This window comes from Rhinatrema bivittatum, chromosome 5, assembly GCF_901001135.1.
Source record: "Rhinatrema bivittatum chromosome 5, aRhiBiv1.1, whole genome shotgun sequence".
Taxonomy (NCBI): domain Eukaryota; kingdom Metazoa; phylum Chordata; class Amphibia; order Gymnophiona; family Rhinatrematidae; genus Rhinatrema; species Rhinatrema bivittatum.
In genome coordinates, this window is record NC_042619.1 from 74,486,144 (window position 1) to 74,504,153 (window position 18,010).

An 18,010-nucleotide genomic window follows, 5' to 3' on the forward strand; every position below is an offset into this window, starting at 1 on the left:
GAACCTTCCTAATCTGGAACAAGGGTCCTCTTCATTCCCCCCTCATTCCAAGTTGTCCTCACCATGGAAGCGTCCACGTTGGGATGGGGGGCTCATGTGGAGGGACTTCACACCCAGGGCCTGTGATCGGCTCAGGAGGCTTAGTACCAGATCAGCTTCCTGGAGTTCCGAGCTATCCATTACAGCCTATGGGCATTTCGGGATCATCTGGTGTCCAAATTGCTCCTCATCCAGACCGGCAATTAGGTAGTGATGTGGTACATCAACAAACAGGGAGGCACAGGATCGTTCCTCCTGTGCTAGGAAGCGGTTCAGATTTGGTCCTGGGCCTGCTCTCAGAACATGTTTCTTCAAACTGTGTACCTGGCAGGGACGAAGAATGTAGACACAGACTGCCTCAGTCGGGCTTTTCAGCCCCACAAGTGATTTCTGGACCCGGCGGTGGCGAACATGATCTTCCCCATGTGTGGCACCCCAGAATTGGATCTGTTTGCCTCCCCCTGCAACAACAAGGTGGAGTCCTATTGCTCCCTCTACTAAGGGGGCAAGGGGCTTTTGTATGCGTATCCTCTGCTCCCGCTGGTGATGAAGACTCTCCTGAAACTCCGGCAGGATGAGGGATCCAAGATCCTCATAGCCCCCTGTTGACCACAACAGGTTTGGTTCCCACTCCTGCAGGATCACTCGGTCTGGAACCCAGTCAATCTGGGCACCTCCCCGACTCTAGTCACGCAGGATCAGGGTAGGATGCGCCATCCAAACCTCAGGGCATTTTCTCTGAGACCTGGATGTTGAAAGGCTAGTCTTGCAGCCCCTGTCTTTATCTGACGATGTATCCCGGGTTCTGGTTGGATCCCAGAAGCCTTCGACTAGAAAGTCATACAGCCTGAAGTGGAAGAGGTTTGCCATCTGGTGTGAGCAGCACCAGTTAGACCCGTTTACCTGCTCCACCCCGAAACTCTTGGACTATTTGTGGCACTTGTTGGAAGCTGGTTTAAAGACCAACTCAGTGCATCTCAGTGCCATTGGGGGCTTACCATCGCGGGGTGAATGGTACGCCCATTTCAGTGAAACCCTTGGGCGGTTCATGCGTGAGGCTTCAGTTGAAGCCCCCTCTGCATCCTCCATTTGTATCCTGGGACCTTAATGTAGTCCTGGCCCACCTCATGAAGGTCCCTTTTGAGCCTATATGCACTTGTGACCTGAAATATCTGACCTGTAAGGTAATATTCTTGGTTGTGGTCACCTCTGCACGTCAGGTAAGCAAACGTCAAGCGTTGGTGACATACCTACCTTATACGAAGTTCTTCCATGATAGGGTGGTTCTCTGTACGCACCCTAAGTTCTTGCCTAAGGTGGTATTGGACTTCTATCTCATCCAGTGTATCGTCCTGCCTACCTTCTTCCCGAGACCTCATTCGCACTCAGGTCAACGGGCCTTGCACACTTTGGATTGTAAGAGGGCCTTGGCGTTCTACCTTGACAGAACAGCAGACCAAAGACAGTCCATGCAACTGTTCATCTGCTTTGATAAGAACAGGATAGGAGTTGCTGTGGCCAAGCACACCCTGTCTGCCTGGCTAGCGGACTGCATTTCGTTCTGCTATGCACAAGTGGGATTGCGAGCTTGAGGGTCATGTTAGGGCTCACTCTGTCCGAGCCATGGCAACTTCAGTGGCTAAATTGCGAACAGTCCCTTTGACAGAGATTTGCAGGGCTGCAACATGGAGTTCTCTCCATACGTTCGCAGCTCACTATTCTGGGACAGAGACTGCCTCCAGGATAGTAGCTTCGGCCAGTTTGTCCTCCGTAACCTTTTTCGGATCTAAACCTAACTCTTCCGCCTAGGGCCCTGTTTTTTGGGTATAGGCTGTCCTCCTATGTTTCCATCAGCACCTAGGTTGTTGTGCCTGTTGGTACCTGTTTGGTGCTGTTGGTCTACTACATCCAGAAGCAGCCCACAGCTAGGTATTCACCCATGTGTGAGGACTACCATCCAGAGTTGCTTACCTGTAACGAGTGTTCTCCTAGGACAGCAGGATGTTACGCCTCACGAAACCCACCCGCCACCCAGCAGAGTTGGATTTCATGTTAAGTTGTCGTTTCATTTTTGTAATTCTCTGTAATGAGACTGAAGGGGGGACCCCTCGTGGTCACATGGATAGTGGCATGCTGGGCTCCATCTGTTGTCACCCATGTGTGAGGACTAACATCCTGCTATCCTAGGAGAACACCTGTTACAGGTAAGCAACTCTGCTTTATTGCATGTGAGGTTTTTCAGATCACACTGCTAGCTAAGTTCTCTTAGCAGAGAGACAAGTCCTGATTAGCTTGAAGTTACTGGCCAGCTGTGCTTGTGTCAATAGTTGAAACATTCTTGAGCTCTGATGCTGGAGTCTTTGTTCTCAACTTAATGTGATCTGTAAATAGCTCTTAGGCAGAGACAGAGTTTTTCTCAGTAAAAGAATTCCTATTCTTGCAAATAGTGTTGAAAAATAAGGCTATTTTGTGTAATTAGTTTGTTTAAATTAATGTAAAATTTCCTACTGAAAGATGTAAACTATTTGTTGTAGTTAAGGTTATTCTGATCAAAAAAGCAATATTTCAATTACAGGGCACTTTGCAATGAAGGTGGTATCTCATTTTCTGTCTATTGCTAAATATTTAATTGCATATGGCTAAATAGGGTACTTCAGGTGGTTGTTCTAGATGTTTGATGCTTTTCAGTGTTGGCTTGCTGATATTAGTAAACACAGAATTCTAGTCCTTTAATTTATGATTGATAATAGCTTTTACAATAATGTAATCTTTTGCTTTCTTCTTGTGTTCCAGTCCTGCTGTGCACTGCTTGGCATTAGTGCTGACTGCTTGTACGTTGCCGGAAAACTTGAAAATAGAAATGGAGACATGTGTTTGTGAAGGGAACAGAGGTTACACTTTAAAAGAATTAATAATTCAGTGGCTGCTCTCCTATCAACTGAATGAAGATATGGAGGAAAACCCGGAACCCCCAACTATAATTTGCAGGTTATTAAATTGCTGAACTAAAATAGATTTCTTGTCTAAGCAGACGCTTGTGGCCAGATCTTAAACGATTTTTAAATAAAATGTTCCATGATATGGCAGTTGCATCCGGAAATGATTATTGATATTTTTTTTTGTAAGTAAATAGGTTTTGCACACAGCACTGTGTATTGTAGAAGTGTTATGTGTAGTTTTGGGTGAGAGGGATTTGAAATGAGCTTGTAACCATGCAATACATATAGCCCACATTCGAACATGGAAACGCTGTTATATGGTCAAGTGCCATTACACCAGGGGTAGCCAACTCTAGTCCTCAAGAGCCAAAAACAGGTCTGATTTTCATGATATCCACAGTGAATTTGAGTGAGCTACATGTGCATGCACTGCTTCCATATTATACAAATATAACTCCATGCATATTCATTGTGGATATCCTGAAAACCAGGTTTGTGTTTAGATCTTGAGGACTGGAGTTGGCCACCCCTGATGTACAGCATCTCTAAGTTTTGAACACCAACAAATGTCATACTGGTAGATGGCTTGCAATCACATTTTTAAATTTTGACTGCAAGGAAATTCTTCCCTGCTGGTTTTAATCGAAAAGTTCAGTGGTGCTACAGCATTGGTATTGGAAAATCAGAAATGGGTGTGTCTGTTACCCGAACAATATTTGTATTAGTGTGAATAGTATTATTAATAAACTAAAAATATAAAAAATAAATCACAGCAAATAAGAATCTCTAATTCAGTATCTGATTGGTTTCCGTTATCCACTGGCATGTCACAAGGATGATCATTGTCTTTGGCCTTGTTCAAAATTCATCTTACACCACTTTGCATTTACTTTTAACATTAGGTCTCTATTATACGTTATATGCAGATGTTATACAGTTTTTCTTCCTTCTTTAAACTGCTTAGTCTGATAGATATAATTTTGTCACACTTTGTATGGCATCAAAGCTTTATTATCGCACAGTAGATTAGCACTCAATTTACAAAAGACTGAGGTTATTTTAGGGTATGCTGTAAAATATCCAGTACCTGACACTTTTATTTTTGAGAGCAAAACAATACAGATGTCATAGAAAGTTCAGAGTCTAGGAATAACCATTGATCTGACATTTTCAATGAAACTGCCCTTCTCCAAAGACAAACAGGATGGTAGTCCTCACACATGAGTGACATTATTGGATGGAGCCCGGCACCGAACTTTGATCTCAAAGAATCTATAACTTTGAAACAGGCAGCTGGCAGGAAGAGCAGAGCAGAGTTGAGTCCAAGGCTGAGGTCAAAGTCCTAGGAAGGCAAACCATGGGGGGGCAAGGAGCAATGGACAAGACACGCAGGGGCAACAACCAAGAGGACAAGGAATGGGCAGGCAAACAAGACCAAGACAAGGAACAGGGCACGAAGAAGATGAGGAACAAGGCACAAGAAGTAGCAACATGTACTGGGCTGGAGAATCAACACTGGGCCCTTTTAAGAGCTGAAGTCTGTGATGTCACGAAGTGGCACCACAGCCGATTCCCATCATGGGCCCTTTATCTTCAGGCATGCAGGCGCGCATGCGCCTAGAGGGGCCGATGGGAGCAGCCATGGTAGCGGTATCCTGCCGGCGCCGTGAAGGAGGGTTTCCGAGGCTGGCAACGTTGGGGGTAAGCAAGGCTGTTTTCGGGGTCTTTCCCTAAACCTCTGAATGTGACAAAATATGAAGTTTGAGCTTTTATTGTCTTTTTCCTCAGAAATCCATCTGTTACATTCACAGATCATCCTGTAAATATGAGAGCTGATTTAGTAGCACTTGTATTTTTATTCTTTAACTATCTTCTGAGTCCTTTTTGCTGTCAGAAGTGAGTTAATAGAAGCAGAAGGATATAAATTTCAGCAACACTATAAAAACATAGAAATAAAATTAATTTGTAAATAGTTTTAGAATGCTAAAGAGAAATTTTAATTCCTTCATAAAAAGCCATTTCAATTTTTCTGATGAAATAAGATAGGAAAGCTAAAATGCTTCCTGTGATGACCAGTGCCAGAATTATGACACCATATACTCTGATGGAATAAATCACTTTTAAACTTAATTTATCTATCATTTGTGTTACATGCCCCGTCCGCACCCGGCCCATGCATGGGCCTGCTCACCTCATTAGCTCTGCAAGTCACGGGTTGGCCTCCTCAGCGGCAGCCGCGAGCTCCTCCAGGCCTTGGCGTCCCACGGCAGCAGTCGCCGGGCCTTCCACTATGCACCAGGCCTCATGCTGGAGTTCGGCATCTCCAGTGGCTTTGGCCACGCCCCTATGCGCGTGCGCACTCCGCCCGGTCTCTTGTAGTGCCGGGGCGGGTCCTAGCTCCGCAGCGCGCCCTGATTGAATGTTCAATATAAGGAAGTTCCTGCCTGCACTTCCTTGCCTTGGCAATTGGGTCGGCACTGTAAGTGTACTAGTTTGCCTCCGCATTCACAGTCTTGTACCAGCCTTGTTCCAGCGTCATTCTTTTTCCAGTGTCCGTCTGTCCCATCTCCCCAGGTAGTACCCTTGACCTGACTCTCTGGTACTGACCTCGGCCTCTTCCTTGACCATTCTGTCTGCTGCCTGGATCCTGACCTCTGCCTGCCTTGTGACCTCATCTGACCTCTGGAACCTGACTCCTGCCTCTTTGACTACTCCTCGGACTGATCCTTTGATTCTGACCTTGGCTACCATTGACCACATCTCCTGATTCTGGCTCTGTCCCTTCCCTTGTTATCGCCTACACTGTTCTAGTCTTCCTTGCTCCATCGGACCTTCAGCCTCGAGTCCGACTGCGCTCCCTTGCTGTTCGTGGGCATGCCTGTCTGCTACCTCTCCAGGAGACCCTGCAAGGGCCACCTAAGTCCAAGTGGCCCAGGTCCTTACGGGCTCCACCCGGGGGACCCGCGGGGGACCCGCGGGCTTTCAGTGGTGAAGCTCATCCTAGCCTCTGTCTCCTCTAGTGCTCCACCCCCTGGGGGCAGGTGCTGTCCCTACCAGGGAGCCGCTCTCCACTGCTCCAGGACAAGCGTTCACCCCTGAGCGCAACAATTTGGAGCTTAATTGTATAGTAGAAGTCTTGTTTCCTCCTCAGTATATATAAGCCAAGGCTCTTTGGAGCTTATTGGTGAACAGCATGTTCCAGCAGTAATTTTCTGAAATAGGGTATCTGCATTTATTTATTTAATATTAGTTATGACCCACGCCCTACGAAGTTCATGGCAGGTAACATAAAAACATCCATACAATTCATAACAAAATCAAAACACATGGTTAAACAGATATGACTTATTAGGAAGGTAAAAGAACTCTGCTTGCGAAAAGAAAGTATTTGCTGATTAACTGCAGGAATTGATTGTTAAATCTTTGAAAGTTTGGTTAAATAAATAGGTTTTTTGTTCTTTCTTGAATTCCTTTGGGTTGCTGGTGTTAGGAAGTTGGATGGTTAAAGAGTTCCACAATGTTGAACCAGCAATTGAGAAGGCCGTTCTCTAATATTATTGAAACGAGTAAAGCATGGAGTGGGGATTTCAAGTAACTGTTGTGGACAAGCAGTTTAAAGCCAGCCACACAAGTGGGTGACATCATCCTGATGGTGTTGGGGCAGAAAAGCTCTTTCAGAGCTCAGAAAAACCAAGGAGGCTTTCTGAGCATGTGCAGTTATTCGCATGAAGCCGCAATTCGTGAATCTTTTCAGTCTTTTTCATTGGCTTGTGTGCACTAATGAATTTTTCACTTTCTCCAAGCCATTTGTCATGTATTTTTCTATTTTCATTATTTTCTTTTCCTTTGTTTCTATTTTAATTTTCAAGAGTACTTAAAAAAAAAATAAATTTTCTTTTGCAAAAGTAGTTTGATCTAGCCTTTATTTGTGCCTTGCTGGGCTTCAAGAAGTATCCCTTCTATGACACTAAAATATCTTTCACAGACAGTCATGACAGCTGTGTAAGATGTTTAGGCCTTTCTCATTATAACCAACAAACACAAAAGCCTCCAGTGAAAATCCCTCACAAACATGGATATAAGGATATATGAGCTGATAGAGTAATGTCCAGTATTGCTTGTCTTGGGAATGACAGTTCAAAGGTAAATACTCACTGGCAAGCCAAGTACCGCTTTACTTTATATATAAACAGATGAGAAAGTTTTTTGAATTTTTGTCTATTATGCAAATAAAAACTCTTAATACATGTCACTTATTCCATCATTGCTTTGACCAATAGTGTGAGAGATACTCGTATTCAAATCTATGCGAAGTAGTCCTCCCAATGGAACCTAAAGAAATGCAGCAGTTCTATTAAAGCTAAAGTTGCACTTATCTTTATTATTCGTGCACAGATCTTCTATCCAATATATTCCTCCCAAAGTTTCAAAGCATCAAGTTGCCCAACAGTTCTTGCCCAACACTGGCTGTGTTTTGACACCTTTCATCTGTGTCAGGCTAGAGGATAAGGTTAGCATTCATATATCTTCTAACTGCCGTCTCGCTATGATCCAATGTCTGGGGACAGATGTTTCATACAAGACTGTCTAACAATTGCCATATGTGCCGCCTTTTTGAATGGAATTCTAAGGTTATGGTGCTTATCAAAGATAACAATTAATGAACCATAAAAACCTCCCAATAAATTAAATCAGACACTTGTATTGATTATGTTTGACCTTCATAATAGGCATAAGAACAGAAGAAATTGCCTTGCTGGGTCAGACCAAGAGTCCATCAAGCCCAGCATCCTGTTTCCAACAGAGGCCAAACCAGGCCTCAAGAACCTGGCAATTACCCAAACACTAAGAAGATCCCATGCCACTGATGCAATTAATAGCAGTGGCTATTCCCTAAGTAAACTTGATTAATAGCAGTTAATGGACTTCTCCTCCAAGAACTTATCCAATAGAGATGTGTATCGTGTGATCGATCGTCTAAACGATCGATTTCGGCTGGGGGGGGGAGGGAATCGGATCGTCGTGGTTTTGTTTTTTTAAATATTGTGTAAATCGGGGGAGGGCGGGAAAACCGGCACACTAAAACATCCCTAAAACCCACCCTGACCCTTTAAAATAAATCCCCCACCCTCCCGAACTCCCCCAAAATATCTTAAATTACCTGGGGTCCAGTGGGGGGGTCCCGTTGTGATCTTCCACTCTCGGGCCACGGGTGCGTTGATAGAAAATGGCGCCGGCGCTACCTTTGCCCAGGGCACCTGGATCAGGCGGCATCGTACAGTTCTCTGACTTTATTAGTCTGCCTTATATTTAATCATTGGTCAATGATGATAATCTCTCTTTTTTTCTTGTTTTTTTTTTATATGCTTTTTCTCAAAGTACTATTCCAAAATCCCAGTGTAATTAAAAGTTTGAACTTAGCTTGGAGTTTTGACACCGTTAGTTTTCCATAAACATTTTATGATGCCAAAAGAGCCCGACATGGGTCCATGTTTCGAACGATATTTGTTCTTTTTCAAGGGCGTAATCAGCGTCTATGGAACATAATAAATTAAAATATTATCAAAATATTTTTAAGCAGGCCTACGTGTCTAAATTTGTTCCACCTTGTATTAAAAGTATTTAGTTGTAAATCTCAAAAAGGAATATTCACTGTTGGCATGTTCGTCTCACATTTAACTTGGCGGTGCAATAAACATTTTTCCGGTCAAAGTACCGGACGTTTTAACCAGGTGTTTTTAAAGGCATGGACATGTCAATCATTATGACATCATTAGACCAATCCCACGTCAAAGAATATTGCTTGTTAGACATTTTTAAAGCAATGAATACCACTCAACAGCAACATTTAGTCCTGCTGGGTAAATGGCGCCGGCCCATTTTCTATCAATGCACCCGTGGTTTACCCAGCAGGACATTTAGTCCTGCTGGGTAAACCGTGTTTAACTTATGTATCCACTGTTGTTCTTTGTAATTCAAATTGATTTGGGGATTCCCGCCTCGTGGATTTCGCTGCACTAATTCAATGACTCTCCATTGAAGATCCTGGAACTCATGGGATTTCTCAATACAATGGGAGACCATCTATGCTTGTAAATTTCTTTGTCATCAAATAGCTACGATGTTCCGTAAGTCTTGTTCTGATTGATCTCTTAGTTCTCCCAATGTACAATAATGGACAGGGGCATTGAATCAAATAAATCACTTTCGAGGAGAGACAATCTGTGTAACTAAATGCACAATACATTTTGCCTTGAAGATCTTGCCAAGTAGCACCAGTGATGGCTTGATGACACACAGAAAATTTGTTACACATCCAATGCCTTGGCGATTGTGACTCAGAGAAGGAGAATGTTGTTGAAAGGAATGAACTAACATATCTTTGATGTTTGGTGCATGACTATATGCTGTTAAAGGGCGATATACAAAAATTTGATGCATTTTCAGTGTTGGCTAATGATGTAATATTAATGCCGATATATGTGAAGCTAGTGGAGAGTATGGTAGAACACAGGTTCGAATTATTGTTATCCAAAAGCAGCTATTCATGATCTGCATTATATGCTCTTTTAAATGCTTTCTTGATGTATTTATAAGGATAACCCCTGTCCAGAAGTTTATTGAAAAGAATATGTGATTGTTGAATAAAATCTGCTTTAACAGTATACAACCAGCGCAAGTGAAAAAATTGCCCCACTGGTAAATTTTTATGGAGATGAAATGGATGGTAATTTGAGAAGTGTAAATAAGTATTTTTAGTACACGGTTTAACAAAAATATTAGTAATTAATTCTGTTTGTGCCTTAGTAATGGAAATATCCAAAAAATATAGTATACTGATGATATTTTATCGTGAACTGTAAATGGGGATCCAACGAATTGATCCATCGATGAAAATACTGTAAGGATGAAACATCAGAATTCCACAAAAAAAAATATATCGTCAATATATCTATACCATTGACTGACGTGTAGGAATTCAGGAGTCCCATATAATGAAGTTTCCTCAATGTGGGCGACATACAGATTTGCAATCCTGGAGGCCATGGTGGCCCCCATAGCCATTCTTGGATTTGTTGAAAAAAATTTTCCTTGAAAAATGAAAAAATTCTTCGTTAAAGCTAACCTAGCTAATTCCAAGATATAAGGCAGACTAATAAAATCAGAGAACTGTACGATGATGCCTGTTATGAAGGTCAAACATAATCAATACAAGCATCTGATTTAATATATCGGGAGGTTTTTATGGTTCATTAATTGATATCATACAAGACTGTGCCATGTTTAAGCATTGAAGTAGATTAAAAGACATTTTTGGGTTGAATAATTGAGAACTGTTATATTTTCATCCCCAACTTTTGGAACTTAAGTAGTTTTGAATTGCTGCACCTCCTCATTCTCTTTTTTTTTTTTTTTTTTTTTAACAACGTACATCTATGGAGTGAAAAAATACCTTTTTTCAGATTCAGCCTTCTAGTTTTCTATGTAGCTAATGCTACTTTGTAATGTATTACAAAAAAACATACCCATTAATACATCACATGCATATGATAACATCCAGTTTTCTATTAAACATGGCTATTTATGCTACTTGCCCTACATAAATAGTGAATAGATTGCATAACTTAATTATCTTAACAGTAAAATAGCTCTTTGCTAGAATCAAAATTTATTTCCATGTTGAAGCTTCAAAGTTTAGCTGCTTGTCTTTTGATTAGTGCGAAATGTGAGGTTGGCCTTTCATATATTTATAGATTATAATCATTCTTTATTCCAATTTATATATCACTTCTTCTGAAAGCCAGGTTATTAGTTATTTTCTTAAAGAAAATTCTTTTTACGTTCAGATATTGTCTAGGAGGGAATTCCACACTTTAGAAGCCACAACAGAAAAAGCCTGTTCTGAAGTTGTAACCACCTATTAGGCTCCTCACTGCAGAGAAAAGATGCCTAGCTGCCCTAATCTTACTTCATACCCTGAGTATTATAGTCTCCTCTATAAGTTAGCTGTGCTTTACTGAAACGTTTCCAGTGCAGATATATCCTTCTTAAGGTAGGGGGATTAAAACTGTTCACCATATTCCAGGTCATAACTCGCTAAAAGGCAGATTTTAAAACGAGCACACGTGCACTTCCCGGCGCTCGGACATGGACGTAATCATTTTATAATATGCGCGCATGTTAGAAAATGCAATATCTGCGTGCACGTGTGTGGGCAGCCCGCGACTCTCACGCGTAGGGAAGTGATAAAATTCAAAAGTATGCACGGTGGGAGTTGATTGAGAGAGGGAACTTTCCTAACCCTCACCCTATCCTTTCTCCCTCTTCCCCTCTCCTCCCCGACTTCTAAACTTGCCCTAGTTTTCCCCATTTTTTTATTTTTTTTTTAATTTTAATACTTACTATTGCTCCCAAGCAGAAGGAGGAGCAGACAGCTTAATGGCCGATGTCCTGGCCGGACCTTGCCCCTGGCCCACCACTTTTTTGTTGGCCGGCACTTCTGCGCTTAATGGGGGTTACACGCATGGCTGGGCCCATTCTAAAATGCGCACAAAGCACATTCGTGCACGCTAAACCCTGTTTTTTTTTATGCGCACAGGCTTTTTAAAATCGGGCCTTAAGTCTTTATACTTTTGTAGAATATGATCCTTGCATGACATTCTTGGGAATTTGAAAGAATAACAACTTTCCCCTTCTTTACAGGGATTTTCCCCATCTGGTTCTACAAAAGATTCTTGTGAGTCTGACGATGAAGGACTGTAACGCTGCAATGAGATTTTTCCAAAACATGACTGAGTGGTATGTCTTGTAGTGTTACTTTGCAAAATATACAGTACTGGTGAAATGTGGCTAAGAAATGGGTATTTATTTGAAGTTCAAAGAAAAAATAGTTTCTAAATAAACACCAGTCTTTAAAACATATAAAACCTGGACTTGTTTAAGAAGTTACGCATTGTTTCTTTGAAAAATGTCTCATTCTCTAAAGATAAGCCTCTTGAATATTTACACCCATGTTAAGTTGCTTGCTAAGTATTGACTTGGAAGAACTTCTCCTAAGTTGTTAGACTTTCTGAAAGTTTTCATGCCTGACTGCTGATCTGCAATATTTCTTGTCCCATACAAGAAGTGGTTGATTACTTTTTGTCACTTTGAGAATCTGGCTTGAAGTCCAGCTTTATCAGTCTGCTTCTGTTTGTGCTGTCCTTGAATCGATGAAAGGGACAAATTATTTTTGCCCAGCTGTTAGCTCTTTTAATATAGGGTGATATTCATGTGAAACCTGTTTTTGACTTGAGATACCTGGCCTTTCTATTGGACAGTATTGCTTAAATATAGGATAGTCATAGAGTTTAGGCTTATTCACAGATTCTGCTGTGATTTAAAGCTTATATAACTAAAAGTTGTATACATCTTCATTCAAGTGTCCAGCATAAGAAAAGAGGAGGCAACGTCTGTGTTTCGGAAATTGAGGAACTCTACCTTCTGACAACATTTGATGAAATAACTCTATGCATGAGTCCGGCAGTAAAAATCGCAGACAGAAAACTGGCAACTTCATCTCTGATAGTAAACCACAACCTTAAGGAAAATTTAGAGCAGTGGCTCGTAGCAGTGTCAGAGCAGCTGCTCAATAGTTACTCTTGTGAGGTAAGAAACAAATAGGTCTGAAGCTTCATCTTTTTTAGTCTTAATTGTAATATTTTACTTGTGAAAACATTATGGAGTAGAGCTCTCATTTTGTGATCTCTCATCTACAACTAGTGTTTTGTAGAGAGATTGATATTGTCAAGCAGAAGCTTTGAATTGTTATTTTGGCATGCATGGTTTATAATAATGTATGTGCATTGACTGGCACTTTTTGTTTATATTGGAGACTACTTGCGCAGAAAATCTAGTGCGATGTGCTAGTCTCTTGACGGGTGTTCTTGGATACTACTGCTGTGCTGGAATATTAACTGAAGAGGAAGCCTGTCAATCTGAGCTGTTCCAGAAAGCCAAGGTATCAGTATAGATTTGCTCTATTTTCTTTAGCAGATTGAAATAATGATAGACATTTCCTAGTGCATAGCACTGTACAGAATAAATTATATGATTTTAGACATACAAGAGATTGTAATCTGAGTGGGAGCATAGAGATGAAGGTTGTATAATAAGTGGTTTAACTGTCCTCAGTGGAGAATAAGAAGGATCTTTAGTTCATTGTCATTTGCACAACATGACCACTGCATGCCTGAAATTTGTATTTCCCTGTACGTACCAGGATCAGTCCAGGCAGTGGGGTTATGTCCCCCTTCCAGCAGATGGAGTCAGAGAGAACTTCGAAGGTGCTTCCTTATAAGGCAGTGCACCCTCTGCTAATCCTCAGTATTCTCCTGACTCCAGCAGATGACAGTGGTGGATTTTGTTCCCCACTGAGATGACTAGAAAGCTACATAATACCTGATTTACCAAATCTTTTTATTCAAAGAAGGTTTGGGTTCTGTAATGTGGTGTACATTATTGGCATTTGTGCTTGTGGTATAATGCTGAAATACATTGGGTATTAAGCTAAATCGTTAACAAACAGAGCTTAGTTTTGTGTAATGTCAATCCACCCCAAAGTCAAAACATCCCCCCTGCCCATCAACCCAGTCTTATCCCTTTCAGTATCATCAAAAGGATGAGGGAGGCAGGAGGAAGCCCATCTCTTTCCTTCTTCACTATTAATTTTGATAACAATAAAAAGTGTGGGACCAGAAGGGGAGAATGGCTTGATGGAAGTTGAGGGTGAATCACAGAGTCCTGAAGCTGCATGGGAGGGAATTGAACCACAGGGGCTGCATGTGTTTCATAGCGCTGGAGGGGGAGATCAGTCCATTTAGATCCCATTTGATTCACTTGGGAGAGGGAGGGACATTTAGGTACAGAGACATTTCATTGTAGATCTGGTTTATCTTGCAATAGATGGGCCCCCTCAGATTGGCTCATCTGCAGGAGTTGCTTTGGCAAGGGCTCATCTTTTCAGATCGGACAAATAGTTTTTGTCTCTCAGCTTAGCTTTCTAAAGGAGGAAGTTAATGTTAAAGGGGTGGTTATTCGGGCCAGTTATTGCTACTTTGCTTCAGGCCAGGAGACCTTCCACTTCTCTGGCCTGTGTTCAGATGTGGAGAGTGTTTGAATCTTGGTGTTTGGAGGAAGATCTGGAGCCGTTGCGGGTCGACATTTCTAAAATCTTGGCCTTTTTACAGCAGAGCCTAGCAAAGGGACTGGTGTAGGTGCAGGCTTGGGTTGTCTTGGAGGTAAGATACAGGGGCAGCTGTTAGCCTCTCATCCAGACATTGTGCATTTTCTCAAAGGAGCAAAGCATTTACGTCCTCTGGTTTGTAGGATGTGTCCATTGTGGAGCCTTAATTTGGTTCTGTGGGTGCTATGTGGACCCCCTTTTGTGCATTTGCGACTGATGTCTTTGAAAGATCTCACCTTGAAGACTGTTTTCCTGGTGGCGATTTGTTTGGTGAGGCGGATTTCGGAGCTTCAGACATTGTCCTGTAAAGATCCTTTCCTGTGGAGTACGGATGATGAGGTGTCTGTGCCTTCAATTTTACTGAAGGTTGTCTCCTCAATCAAATGGTGGAGTTTCTGGCATTTCCTAATTTGTTGTCTGAAGTGGCTTAATAAGGGAACTTCACTTATTGGATGTGCATTGGACTTTGTTGTAGTATTTCAAGGTCACAAACAGTTTTTGGCGTTCAGATCATCTGTTTGTATTGTTCAGTTGAACAAAGAAGGGTAGTAAAGTGTCTAAAGCCATGATTGCAAAATGGTTGAAGGAAACTGTTTTTTCAGTCTATCTCTTTAAAGGTTGGACAGTGCCAGAGGGGTTGCATGTACATTCTACCAGGGTTCAAGCAGCCTTCTGGGCAGAGTGTCCGCTGGTATCACTGCAGGAAATCTGTAGGGCAGTAACATAGTCTTCATGTCAGACTTTCAGTTTCACGCCAGTGTATGGGAGCTTGGGACATCCCTCTTGTCTGGAGGGATGTGGGGTATGAACAGAAAGGAAAATTGGTCCTTACCTGCTAATTTTCGTTCCTGGAGTATCACAGATCAGTCCAGAAGCCCGTCCCATGGTTTTGAAAGACCGTTATTACTGTCATGCAGATTTTTCTCTGTGTATATATATTGAACCTATAGGACTGAAGGGATTCAGTTCCTTTGATCATTGTGAGGGCTCCAGTTCAGGGGGCTCCAACTCTCGGTTCTCTGTTCGCCCTAGGTGGGGAAGTTTGATTTGAGTTTGAGATTTCGCTGTGCTTTGATTTGGGTACAATCAATACTGAGGGACTGCAGGTGGTGTACTCAGTTATGTAGCAGTGCCTCAAAAGTTGTTTGTTCTCTGCCTCCATTTGCTAGTTGGGATGCAAAGCCCACTTATCTGGATTTATCTGTAATATTCCAGGAATGAAAATAGCAGGTAAGAACCAATTTTCCTATCTCGCTTTTCCTCTAGGTTTGAATATGGTTAGATTTTTAAGACTGTCCCCATATGCTTTAGAAAGAAGACCTCTGACCATTTTATTAGCCACCCTCTGGACCAATTCAAATCTGTTCATAGCCTTTTGAAGGTATGGTCTCCAGAATTGTACACAGTTTTCAAAATGTCTCACCAGGGACTTACACGGGGGCAATATTGCCTCCCTTTTTCTGCTGTCTATTCCTCTCTCTTTAACTATATCCTAGTCATGGTTTTCCATGTATCACGTCTCCATGACAGCCATTATATCTAAGTCAGCTTCTTCCATGATTGCCTCTAGATTTGAGACTTTATATACCATACTATGAGCATCTGTGTACATGGCTTTCCAAATATTGCCCTTTTTCCTCATTTCTATACAAGTATTTGATGATTTACGTACTGTAGGATTTTGTTCACCCATCCCTGATAATTCTAGTTTAAAGCCCTCGGTAGTTTTGGCATCTTGTGTTGAAAGAAGCTGCGCCCCTTCTTTAACAGGTGGACCCCCATCTCTGCGCAGCAGAGATTAATACTGTTGCTATAATACTTTTGCTGACGAAACAATTACCAACTGTCATAGGGAAGGAAATGCATAGATTTAGAACATCAAATATTTACTGATTATCATTATAACAGTGTAATATGTAGAATGTAATGAGATGTGATGAAGGAAAAATCACTTGTGGTACAAATGGGCTTAGTAACCACAAGTTATTTGTTGTGGCCCTGAAATTGGTCAGTTGGTGATTGCTTCAAGACTTGTTTAGGGAAGTTGGCATTTAAAGAGAAGCTTCTTTTTGGGGAGGATTTAATGATACATTTGGAAGGATAAAAAGCCCATAAGTTGCTGGAAGTTAAGCCCAAAGGGTCTCATAGAGGGATTCCTATTAGGCCAAAATTTGAGAAGTCTAGCATATTCAGCCAGAGATGTCTGTGGTATTCTCTTCATTGTACTCACTACAGTAGTATGGGAGCAAATCACAGTCCTTTTGTTTGAACCACAAAGGTTCTAGAGATATGTTAGCGTGGAAATGGGAGGGAGGGCAATTTTCACAGTGAGAATTCAGGGACCCACTCTTTGCTGCAACATATTTACACTAGTTTTACAAAGCCTTGGACCCCTGTAGGATGACCAAGTAACTTTCTTAGGCTGGAGGCAGAAACCAAACTGGCCTCAGCCTTTCTTCATGTAACATTCACTTTATTCAAGCACTTCCAGCATACAATGAAGCACAGTATCTACCTTCCAACAGTACCACTTACAGCTTTAGTTAGGACAGCAATGTATTTAGAAGCTTCGTTCTCCTATTCTCAGACTACATCCCACCAGCAGTCTACTTATAGTCTCAGTTCAGTCAGAAATGTATACAGGGGCCACCTTCTCTTGGAGATACAGGAGCTTGTCTGATCCCAGCTGGGCTCTGCCTCTTAACCTCCCCAGCTGTGTCCTGTTCATAGAACTCTTCTTGCCCAGCAGGGTCCCGCCCAGAGAGCTCTCTTCCTCTGTTGGGTTTTATTTATGTATTTATTATTTATAGGCTTTTTTATACCGATATTAGTGGGTACATCATATCGGTTTACATCAGACTGAAGGTAGAAATTACATATAACAGGTTTAGGCAGAGTAGAAAGTCACTCTTTAACAACCCTGCATCACTACAAATCAGTGGGTGCTGTCGATGCTTGCTGCTCTTCAAGTCAGTCGGATGCATTCATGGTTTTCCCTTGTTCAGCTCAAAAGTTAGAATCAGTGAGCAGCACTCTGGATTACCTTCTCTAGTTGGCTGTGATGTTAATGGTGCCAAAGGAGGAATTTTGTTGGGGGCCGAAGGAACTTTCTGACCTGTTTTGGAAAGGTGAACGCATCTTTAAGTATCTTAATTTTTGGATGGAATCGCTTTGGTATGTGTTGGTGGATATCTGCAGAGGGGAGTTTCTATATGTCTCTGGATCCAAAAAGATCACTGAAGATTTCTCAGCTTCGCAATTCTGGGAGAACCTTTTCACTTTCAGGCTCACTGCAGCCCCGAGAACCTTTTCCAAGGTGATGGTGGTTGTGGCGGCAGGCCTCAGAGAGAGAGGGGTGTTGGTCCATCTGTAGCTGAATGACTGCTGATTCAGGAAAAGTCACAAGAGGAAGGCCATTTAGATACATTCAGGGTAATCTGGATGTTACAGGATCTTGGAAGGGTCATCAATTTTGCCAAGAACAAGTCTTAGCCCTCTCAGGTGTTGGATTATCATGGAACCCTTGTCAACACAATGGAAGGGAAAAGTGTTTCTTATTAAGGAAAGGCTGGACAAGTTCCAGGGCCCTGTTGCAAGTGCCCAGGTCTTGGGAGTATCTTCAGGTGCTGGGTTTGATGTCTTCGATCTTGGACATTGTCCCATGGGAGGGGACTCGCCTACTGCCACCTGCAGCCATTACAGATGGCTCTTCTGTCATGGTGGAATCCTTACTCACAGGAGTATGAGGCCAAATTACCGCTTTATGCAGAGGCCAGGCACAGCCTGGTGTGGTGGCCATGTGTAAACA

At 42.1% G+C, this 18,010-nt stretch overlaps 1 protein-coding gene across 1 annotated transcript in view; it reads left to right on the forward strand.

Moving 5' to 3' along the window:
• The window catches only part of ATM (ATM serine/threonine kinase), a 586,955-nt gene that overhangs the window by 103,030 nt on the left and 465,915 nt on the right, over positions 1–18,010 (forward strand). The window contains exons 11-14 of the mRNA XM_029602465.1: positions 2,833–3,027; positions 11,682–11,777; positions 12,401–12,626; positions 12,853–12,978. Of these exons, the coding sequence (XP_029458325.1) occupies positions 2,833–3,027; positions 11,682–11,777; positions 12,401–12,626; positions 12,853–12,978 (643 nt within the window). The remainder of the gene's footprint in view (positions 1–2,832; positions 3,028–11,681; positions 11,778–12,400; positions 12,627–12,852; positions 12,979–18,010) is intronic.